Source organism: Gymnoscopelus braueri (assembly GCF_963280865.1).
Source record: "Gymnoscopelus braueri genome assembly, chromosome: 2".
NCBI lineage: Eukaryota > Metazoa > Chordata > Actinopteri > Myctophiformes > Myctophidae > Gymnoscopelus > Gymnoscopelus braueri.
In genome coordinates this window covers 33,001,133-33,012,391 of record NC_137604.1, presented here as the reverse complement: position 1 = coordinate 33,012,391, position 11,259 = coordinate 33,001,133, and the positions used below count along the sequence as shown (strand labels likewise).

General features: G+C 40.2%; 1 protein-coding gene across 1 annotated transcript in view; it reads right to left on the bottom strand.

Moving 5' to 3' along the window:
- Positions 1–2,021: 2,021 nt before the first annotated feature.
- Positions 2,022–11,259, bottom strand: part of sclt1 (sodium channel and clathrin linker 1) — a 30,191-nt gene continuing 20,953 nt past the window's right edge. The window contains exons 18-22 of the mRNA XM_080448947.1: positions 9,153–9,345; positions 7,085–7,281; positions 5,381–5,459; positions 5,124–5,219; positions 2,022–2,443 (exon numbers count right to left, since the gene is read on the bottom strand). Of these exons, the coding sequence (XP_080305073.1) occupies positions 2,381–2,443; positions 5,124–5,219; positions 5,381–5,459; positions 7,085–7,281; positions 9,153–9,345 (628 nt within the window). The 3' untranslated portion in view covers positions 2,022–2,380. The remainder of the gene's footprint in view (positions 2,444–5,123; positions 5,220–5,380; positions 5,460–7,084; positions 7,282–9,152; positions 9,346–11,259) is intronic.

Below are 11,259 nucleotides of genomic sequence, written 5' to 3'. Positions count from 1 at the left end.
ATGGAGGGGGGAACACTATTCTGATGTGTTACATACTGTAGGAAACAATACGTTTGTTATATACATTAGGCATGTAAGGGGAAATATCTGGCCAGTTATGGCATTATTGTGCTAAACTTTTGAATTGAGTTAAAGTTATTATGACATTATGCGGTGGTCTAACAATACTGCCTAGTGTCCACTAAGAAACCTGACCATGTTACTCCTATCTTAGCTGCTCTCCACTGGTTACCTCACAATTGATTTTTACTTACTTTTAAAGCCCTACAAGGAGACTACATTTCAGATATGCCACCCACCTATGAGCCTGTACACAGCTTTAGGTTCGATCATGCAGGTGAGGTCCTCCTGGTTGCTACTAAAGCCTGCCTCACAACCCGGGGCTTTTTCAGGCTTTTGTGGCCCGGGGCGCCTAGGCTTTGGAACGCTCTTCTTTTAAATTACTTCTGAAAACATACTTTTATGTCAAGTCCTTTTATTAACACATTCCACGCCAGAGTTTAATATCATAATGTACTCACCGATGTGCCAGCGATGTATTGTTGTTTTTTTCACGTCGCCACAGACCTCGCTAAATACCTTAAGATCGCGTGTTAAACTGTTTGTAGACACACAGGGTAGCTGTGTGAGTGGCCCAGAGAAGACCGTTTCGATCGGCGATCGTCCATTTTGAAGTTGTCGCGGTTATGTTAAACAGCGATCAGCGAGGAGAAAAACAACAACCGAGAAAATGGAGGATTAGTGGGAGCTTTAGAGTGGAGGCGGGTGGGAACGAAAATCTCCGGATACGGATATTTCCGTTTCCGGTGGTGCTACAATGAAATGTGTCGTGGCGAGGGAGGCCTACAATGAAATGTGAACCTGCGAGAAAAATAAAAGACCACTTCGCGTAGATCTACGCGACTGGCACGCTGTGCAATTATTTAGGTTCGCGTAGATCTACGCGATTGGCACGCAATGTGTTAAGGCACTTGTATTAAGAACTCTTTGCCTGCCACCGACGAGATTTCTCGTCAGATTCTGCCAAGGCGCAGCCTGCCATTGACGAGTTTTCAGTGGTTTTCCACTAGATGGAGCCGTTATCAACCCTATGAATGATGCTTTCACTGCCTGATGATGACAGACCCGGAATTGACATAATAAAAAAAAAAGAAAAGCTTGTTTACTTCCCGTTTATTTCCTGAGGGGAAATGGCTATATCTCCGTTCCTCTTGCTTTACGGCAAAAACACGACACCCCTGTACGTGTAATGAGGTGATCTCCGCGAGGACGGAGGTCACGGAGAATATTCCATGATTTTTCAAAGGTACAGTAAAATCGCTCCTTTTCGCTGGCAGTAGTGGCACACTATTACTCTTGCAGTTAAAGAGTTAATAAAAACAGCTTTGATTCAATTATTATATTCTATGATTTACTTTAAAGTGTTATCTCTTCATGGTTATCTTGCTGCTCTTTTGAACCTTGTTCTGGTAAAGCACTTTGTAACCTTGTTTGGAAAAGTGCTATACAAATAAATTCATTATTATCATCTTCAAACACATGGACACCATTCAAACACAAGTAGAAGCTGATAGCAGCCTGTGTGTCTGTGTGTTTGTGTGACTGCATGTACTTGGTAGCTTCTGGTGGTGGTGGTGTGCGTGTGCCCAGCCACCATTTCCCTCGTTCCGCTCCCAGCAGTCTGTCTCTTGACCCTTTTAGTGTTGACGCAGGCTGCCAGCTCTGGTAGGAGAGGAGCGTAGTAGTCTGCTAGCCTGTGTGGCCTCTCATTCCACTAAGCGAGGACGAGGCAGGTGTCCAACCTGGAAGGACCAGGATCTCTACCCTGGCCTGCATGCAGATGAGGTTTGGAGGGAATTTGGAGGGAATTGTGTCAAGTAGTTAGACTTGACAAAGGCGTGCCTGCAGTAATGAAATGAATACACTCACACAATGCATTTAATATATGAATTAGTAAATTACTCAAAGACACAGAAGACCGCATTGTATTTACAAGTTTATTTGTTTTACACAAACATCATTAATTAAATACAGTACATCAGATCGATGCCCTTTCATTCAAAAGGCTGTCACATCATTATTTTTGGCCAATATAACAAAACGGTGGTCTAAGTGAAAAGCATTGAAGATTGACTCTTAAGCAAAATATATAATACAGTTCATTGGGGCAACTAGAACTTGCCACTTAATCAATACAGGAGTGTTGAGACAACACTTTGGCTTGGTTTTCCCTACAACACTGACCCCAAAAATTACCTAGTGCATCATCAAGGCCTGCCAAAAAAAAGAAACGAAGAAAAAAGAAAGACAGCCAATGTTATGAAAATTGCACAACGGACTTGACTTTTCCTGTAGTCAGCATGGTGACGGACGGTCACGGTCATTCAGTCTCCAGGTCCAATGTGGTAGGTGTTTTCCTTCTATGTGAAGCCATCATACTCAGCTAAAATACACAAATACATATTTATGGTTACATTGATTTGCTCAAATTTAGAACATATTCAAGGTTGGCACCACTTAAACCCGTTAAGCCAATTCTACAAATGTCTTCTAAATCCTAACAGTTTTCTGAAAAAACGTATGTTTCTGTAACCCATGTTACCATGCCTTAAAATATGATTTAAAAGCTACAAGGAATTAGCAATAAATAAAGATTTCAAAAGGCATATTTGTCATGAATATCAAAATAGAATCGAGTTGTGTGTCCAACAAAATAAGTCCCTGCTGTACAAATGTCCTCAATATAGAGAGAGGTCTCACATAAAATTCACTTAAGGTGAAGGTGTTTTATTTTGAGGTGTAAAGTTTTGGGTGACACTGGAACATAACAGACCTGAGGTCAGTGACACTTTTCACTGACCAATCAGAGCCCTGCTTAGTGCAGGAGTGGGTTAAAACAGAACATCATATTCGAGATACTCTTTGATCTTAAACCAGAGGAGAGGCACGTCGCATTTTCCGGAGATTGATTACACATTGAATAACGTTTTCAAAGATACACGTTGATTAAAGGGAGAAACTCCCATTGTGCAGTTGATTGATCTAAAACACAACGTTAGTGAGCTTTGATCCTGGAAGAAACTCACTGATGATCCATGCTGTGTGAACCATGCCCTTGCACAAAATAATATGAGAACTAAAGAAATGATCTGTTCTGGCTGGGTCTTTTAAAGAGTGGATTTCAACTGTTTCTGATCTACAACCATGGTGAAAGAGTTCTGCTGTTTGGAGAGCTAACCCATCTGAATCCAAAAGAACTGTTGCTTTGATCTGGAGAACTGGTAGGACTGACCATTGCAAAGAACACTGATATGAAGGAATATTTTCATAGACATTTCATTCTTTCCACTGAACTGAGAAAACAAAAGGAAAGCAAAAGAAAAGAAGACGCACTGTTTATTGTTTTGAAATCAATTTCATGTTGACTGATATATTTGAGCATTACACGCTGTCATTTCATTTAAGGGGTAATTTTTTGTTTAAAGGTAATCTGATGCAAGGATACAATATTTTGATAAACGGTTAAAAGTAGTGATTTCTGATTCAAGCTTAAAGGATTTTTTTTTTTTTATAAAAGAAGTGAACACGTTTTTGTTGTTGTTATAAAGATATTTTTGATAAAAAGGTCAAACTGTATTTTGATGAAAAGGTCAAACTGTATTTTGATATAAGGGTAAAACATTTCATCTAATCATTTAATTTACTAAAAGGTTAAAACCATTTCATTTCATGCTTTGGGGTTAAAATTCATTTCATTGATACACTGAGGTTAAAATACTAAATATTACTTAGGCATTAAGAACTAAAAAGTATTTACTTTTAATACTTTTTAATACTCATCCGTCCTTCAACCGAACTTATAATCTCTGATGCGCTAGTCCAAACGAATGCTAATTTGATAGAAGTAGAAATACACATCTGTACCGGCCAGTGTCTGCTAATATACGTCAGGACTGAGCCCGGGTTACATTTCTCGATCAGTGGTGCTCAAACTTTTTAATGTCAAGGACCCCCAAAATCATATGTATTTGGCCGCCGACCCCCATCTCAAAATATTTTGTTCCAGGGACCCCCAGAAGCAAAGATTTGAGTTAAAAATGTTTGCTTTAAAACAATAGGCTATATATTAAAAGATTTGCACACATTTTCACGATTTTTCAAAAATAGCAGATCTACAAGCTCGTAGTGCGGCACTCGGTGCCGCGCTATGAGCTTGTATATCTGCTATTTTTGAATAGCCAAAGTGTAAAATAATACTTTTTAGCTCAAATCAAAAAGTGACACAGATGCGTTCCAGGTCTTAATGGGTTAAGCCATATAAACTTTGTCGCAGAAATTAGCTTATCTTCAAGCTCACAGTGCGACACAGTGAGAGCTGGCAGAATGGCTATTTTAGCGTTTTTTTTGGAAAGTTCGAAAATCTTTACATATTTTTCTTCCCCAAATACGGACAGCAGGTTAAAAGAGGGTAAAGGGCTAGCTTCCTCAGGGTTTGGATAGACAGTGGCTACCACTGACAATTCAGATGAGGATCAGATGGATGTGCACAATTTGTATGATTTTTTACATATTCCCTTCCAGTTTATAGCCATTTTAAGCTCCCGGCAGCCGTCGCGGACGCCATCTTGAAAATAATGCCTTTCCACAACTCAGATTTTCCTAGATTTTTAGTATGCTTTTTAGCATGCCCAATAGTAACAGAATCCATTGAAAAATATTTTCTATCAATTATTTGGATTTTCAATCATATACTGACCAATCTAATATTGGAATCATTGCAAGCAGACCACTAGGGGGCAATCCCAACTTGCTTGCGGTGGTTTTTGAAAACCTTATGCCCATACCTAACACCATGCCAAAAATCAAAAACTTGTCACCAAGTGCACAATCTTGATGATTTTGGCCGAATTGCCTCCCAGCTAATAGACAGTGGCTACCAGTGACAATTCAGATGAGGATCAGACATCAGTGGTTAAATACATACAGTAAAGTAAAGACCTTCTGCTAATACACCATAACTGCTCAGGAAAACCTTAAATCCCATCACATGCAGTTCATTTTAAATCATTTATTTTTCAGCCACTTTTGTTGGCATTACAATTAAAATTAAATGAAAACCACACCTGTTGAGCAGCTGTGGTCGCCCTCTGCTCCGCGTGGGTCAGCCGGCGCTGAAGGCGGCTGCTCTTCTCCTGGTACTCCGCCATCTGTCTCTCGTACTGGACAGACCGACACACACAAACACTTCTATGAGACATGAACTTGGAAAACAGGTACTTCAGCCTGTGTCTAAATGAAGATATTATACTCCACGCGTTCTCTTCCACCATGTACCGGTCTCGTATTCAGGTATGTGTGTGTGTGCGTTTTTTGCACTGACCTCTGCAATAGTCTCGTGGTCACTCTCCAGCAGTATCTCCAGCTCTTGGGAGCGTTGTTTTTGTCGATTTAGCTCTGTCCTGAAAGCAAAAGATAAGCAGGCGAGAGTAAAACTGTTTAAGCATGAGAAACAGTGTTGGAAAGAGAAAAGACAGACGGCAAGGGGGGAAAAATGGATTTATAAAAAGCTCTCCCAACCTGTGAAATATCTCTTGTAGTGCTTGGCATAGCGCAAGTGGTGTTGCTAAAGGCAAAACGCCTCCAAAATGGAAAGTCGATTCTTGTTTCAACTGCTATTGAAATCTTTAAGCAGCTCCACCTTTGCCCATAGCACTTTCTTTTTGTATTTTCCAGGAGAACTCAAAATGTTCAATAGGCTGAAGAAAAAGAAAGATCCTTAAGCCATTCAATCTGGGAACGCATCTGTGTGTCGCTCTGGATTTCTTTGGGCTATTCAAAAATAGCAGATCTACAAGCTCATAGCGCGGCACCGAGTGCCGCGCTATGAGCTTGTAGATCTGCTATTTTTGAAAAATTTTGAAAATGTGTGCAAATCTTTGAATATATATCTTTTAAAGTGAACATCTTTAACTCAAATCTTTGCTTCTGGAGGTCTGTGGAAAAAAATATTTTACAAATGTTTGCCTTGAAAAAATATATGTTCAAGGATTTGCACAAATTCCTAACAGTTTTTTGAAAAAACCTATGTTGCTGTATATCAGTGGTTCTCAAACTCTTTCATGTCAATGACCCCCAAAATGATATGTATTTGGCCGCGGACCCCCATCTGAAAAATAATTGTTCCAGGGACCCCCCAGAAGCAAAGATTTGAGTTAAAAAATGTAGCTTTAAAAAAGAATATATATATATATATACAGATTTGCACAAATGTTCACAATTTCTCAAAAATAGCAGATCTACAAGCTCATAGCGCTATGAGCTTGTAGATCTGCTATTTTTGAATAGCCCAAAGTATAAAATAATCTAAAATGGCATAGTGTGTGTTCCCGGATTGAAAGGGTTAAGCAACAGAACAGGAGGGCTTTTGATGGATTGCTTTGAATCTCAGGTTGTTGACCTCATACTGGTCAGCGTGTCCACAGACAAGAGGCCGTGGCAGATTGGGGTCAAATCTAGTTTATGGTCTCATCTTCAGCCATACAGTCAAATCCTCACTGTTCATTTATCCATTTGTAAATCCAGGTTAAATCAACACTGAGGATTTCACTGTGTGTACCCTCCTGCGTTCCATTCACTAATCCAGTGGTTCTCAAACTTTTTCATGTCAAGGACACCCCAAAAATGATATGTATTTGGCCGTGGACCCCCATCTCAAAATAGCTTGTTCCAGGGACCCCCAGAAGTAAAGATTTACAAATGATTCTTAAAAAAATATATATATTCAAAGGTTTGCATCAATTTTCACGATTTTCAAAAATGGCAGATCTACAAGCTCATAGTGCGGCACTCGGTGCCGCGCTATGAGCTTGTATATGTGCTATTTTTCAATAGCCAAAGTATAAAAGGTAATGCTATATTAACACATTTTGAGGGGGACCCCCTGGAACCCCCCGGACCCCACTTTGAGAACCAATGCACTAGAATAAATGTGATGAGATTCCATTTCTTGTCTTACTCCCTGCTATGTCAATCCCCTCCTCCCCTCTCTTCTGTCCCCCCAGAGTCACTTGGGAGGAGCTCTCACCTCAGGCTTGTGGTTTTGCTCTCAAAGGCCTGGGACAGGTTCTTGGCCTCCTCCTTCCAGCGCTGCGTGCTCCTCCGCTGGGCCGTGAGGAGGCGCGTCAGGTCCGCACTGGAGTGACGGCTGCTCTCCTCCAGCTCGCGCACCCGCGCGTCCAGCCCCAGCTCTTTGACGCTGAACTCCTGCTCCATCTGGGACACCTGGACACAGGGTAAACACAAATCATGTTCTTTAAAGATCATCGCTGCAAGGCGGAATGCTTGCATGTCGGGAAATGAAAAAAAAAACGAAACAAAAAAGGTAGTTAAAGGGATATTTCTCTTAAAAAAATATATATATATTCATTTTATCAGACACTTCCTATACAAACCCATTGTAACTTCAAAACTGATTTTAATCATCATTTAATCATCAAACAAATCGGAAACACCCGTGTTCGGACCCGTCCGGAGGGCAGGATGAGTCACCAGAACCGAGGGCGGGTGTTTTCGAAGAATCTATCATCATGGTTAAAATGCAGTTTGAAGTTACAATGGGTTTGATAAAAATATATATAAATATTAAATATCTAAATATTGAATCAAGGAACTTAAAAAGTGTCTGGGGGGCTCACAAAAGCCTGAGTAGACGACAAAATTACCCCCCCCCCCAAAATGAAAGTGAAATATTCCTTTAATCACTAACTCTTTGTTAATACTTTTCATTTGTTAAATATTTATAAAACCCACTTGCATTCAATTTTTTAAATATTTTTTTATAGCGAAAATGGATGGTGGGTTAGGTTAGTTTGTGATGCGACGTGCCGTTCGCTTATAGTTCAGCTTTGTTACCTACTTTTATGCAACACTCTTGTACGACAAAGTAAGGCATTAACTTTTTTGGAAAAATCATAAAAAGTGAAATATGGAGAAACAAGGTTTCTGATCAACAGCAACGATGTGTGTGTGTGTGTGTGTGTGTGTGTGTGTGTGTGTGTGTGTGTGTGTGTGTGTGTGTGTGTGCAAACCCCGTCTTTCACCATTTATCTCTCTTTCCAGCTGCATCATTCTTTACTTCTTCCCTCCCGCTAGCTTCTTCCCAGCTCATCACAGACTGCTTTTTGGACAGTTGGCAGCTCTCACAGGGCTCATCCATCTCCCTGTACCCACCCAGCCCCTCCCTCCTGCCTTTTCCCTTTTTTCCTTTACCCCAAACCAACCCGTCCCTTAGCGGTGCCGCTATACCTGTTGTTAGGCCTGTCACAATTATTACATAATCGTCTGATCGCAATTATATCGCAATTATGTTTGCATAATCGTCATAATCGTTTCCACGTTGAAAGATTTTCACACATGATCAAATATAAAAAAAAAGCAGAAATATCAGATCTACAAGCTTACAACGCGTCGTTCGTGACGCGTTGTAAGCTTGTAGATCTGCTATTTCTGCTTTTTTTACATGTATAAAATGATTAAATATGTCAATAATTTCTTTGTATATTTCAGTTATTTGTCATATCTGCCCTGTGCAATTTTTTATTACGAAGCCTAAAAGGCTTCATATGTTCCAATAATGTTCAATGCCAAACACACAATTAAATCGTTAATCGCAATTATTTGGGTGACAATAGAGCACCGAAGTCTGAATTATTTACACATCCTACCTGGGTCGTGTTTGTTTCGCCCCGTTCTGAATTCCCATAGACGTGTTTAATATAGCGTCAAATAAGAACTGTGTTCCAAAAATAAACAAATGATCCCGGCGGTTTGACTCTTATGGATATGAAGCATCAACTGAGGGTGAGAAAATGCTAACGTTACTTCCACCGAATTAGTTAAATTCTCGCCAGAAACAGATCAAATGAGTGACTGACTATCATAAACGATACAGAGCCACCTCCCTGACAATATCGCCAAGACGGTTTGTTTATTTTTCGACCACAATTCTTATATGAGACGATTCTAAGATGACCCAATGTTATTCTCCATAGAGAAATTACTTCTACGACCCAGGGGATGAACGAGTGACGTCAGGACTTCTGTGCTCTATTAATGGTCAACTTAAATGTGTAATGGTGACAGCCCTACTATACCTGTTGTTTGGCCCTCCTCTCCGCCAGCAGACAGGTCTTCCTCAGGTCGTCCATGTCCCTGCGGTGCTGCAGGTTCTCCTGCTGCAGGTGGAGGCGCTCCTCGCTGACGCCTAGGCAGTCCTCACGCGCCGCGGACAGAGAGCCCTGCAGGCGCCGCACCTCCTCCTGGCACCGGGACAGCTCCTCGCCGTAGCTGGAGGACACGGATGAGGAGACGGAGACGCACCAATGAGCAGGACGGAAGGAGGGATGGACACACTGGGAGGCAGTGGTGGGGAAAAGTACTCAAATGTTTTACTTAACGCATTAAGACCTGAGGCGATTCTTTAAAATGTTTTCTAAATCCTAACAGTTTTTTTTTTTTTAAATGAAAAAAAATGTTTTCAAGATTTTTCTAAAATAGCAGATCTACAAGCTCATAGCGCGGCACTCGGTGCCGCGCTATGAGCTTGTATATCTGCTATTTTTGAATAGCCAAAGACATCTAAAGTGGCACAGATGCGTTCCAGGTCTTAAAGGGTTAAGTGAAAGTATCAATACTGCAATGTAGAAGTACTCCGATACAAGTAAAAGACCGGAATTCAAAATGTACTTGAGTAAAAGTACAAAAGCATTGGTATCAACATGTACTTGAAGTGAAAGTAGTACAATGTTCGAAAATAGCTGATCTACAAGCTCACAACGTGATGCGACGCGTTCTGAGCTTGTAGATCGCCTATTTTCAAATAGCCTAGGTATGAAATAGGGCTCAAGTGGTTAATGTATGTTTTATAATTTATATAATTTATAACTGCAAAGTAACTGAAGTTTTCAAATAATTGTAGTGGAGTAAAAGTACAATATTTGCCTCTGAGATGTAGTGGAGTAGAAGTAAAAGTTTTTTTTTGAGTAAATGTACTTAATTACTTTACACCACTGACTGGGAGGGAGGATGGCGAGATTGTTATTTTTCAATGCTCCATCCTCTCTGGGTAGCAGACAAAAGCCCTGTAAGTACATCCTCTCCTAGCATGAACAAAAGCTCCTTTGCTCAGGAGGGAGAGAAGAGTGAAGAGCCACAAGTAATTCAAAGAGGAACATTTTTGGAATTTGTTGGTCCTACCAATGAAATCAATCATCTGGGAATGTATAAAAATCTAGTTGACTGATTTTAAGAAAAAACTAAGAAGTGGCTGAACAATTTAATAATTGTTAGGGAAAGTTAGACACATTTTTGACCAATCTGGAAAATAAATGCTTAACAATAGCTTTCTTCATAAAGGTGTCTACTATCGCCTCTGAATTTGTTCCAACCCAACGCCCTTGGGAAACTTTGTGGGAGCCAATCAAAGTTGGGGTGATCAAATCACATTCAGAGGCGATAGTAGACACCTTTATGAACACATTTGTGAGCGGGTACAGTGCTTTAGGCAGCAAGGGGGCATTTTTCATTTTTCATTTTATTACAGATTGTTGAAGTACAGAATATAAGCTTTCATATGATGTATCATTCATTGAAATTGGAACACATTTGAAGAAGATGTGATCATTTGAATCTTGTCATCTTTAATAGTCTAAAATGAGATAATCCCTTGTAAAGAATTTCCACTTTCTAGCACCTCTCAGCTCCAGGTAATGGGCGTGAACAATGGGTAATTTATTCAACCTAGCCACTCCTCTAACCACTCCCCCATTTTCGGATTTTTACTGTGGAAAGCAACTAAGTACATTTACTCAAGTACTGTACTTAAGTACATTTTTTTAGGTATTTTATACATAGGCTATTTGAAAATAGCCGCTCTACAAGCTCACAATGCGCATTGCAACGTGTTGTGAGCTTGTAGATCAGCTATTTTCAAACATTTGAGTACTTTTACTTTAGGTACTTTAAGTATATTTTGATGCCAATACTTTTGTACTTTTACTTTGCTTGAACGTAACATTTTGAGCACAGGCCTTTTACTTTCTATATTGTGGTGTTGCTACCACCAAGTGCTTCTTCCACCACTAAATTTGACCCACTGGTAGTCGACTATAGTCGAGGTTTACCTACTAATGATAAAGACACGCACAAGCTAGGTCCATTAACTCCAACCTGGTGTTTGCACTCTCCATTTACAACCCGTAC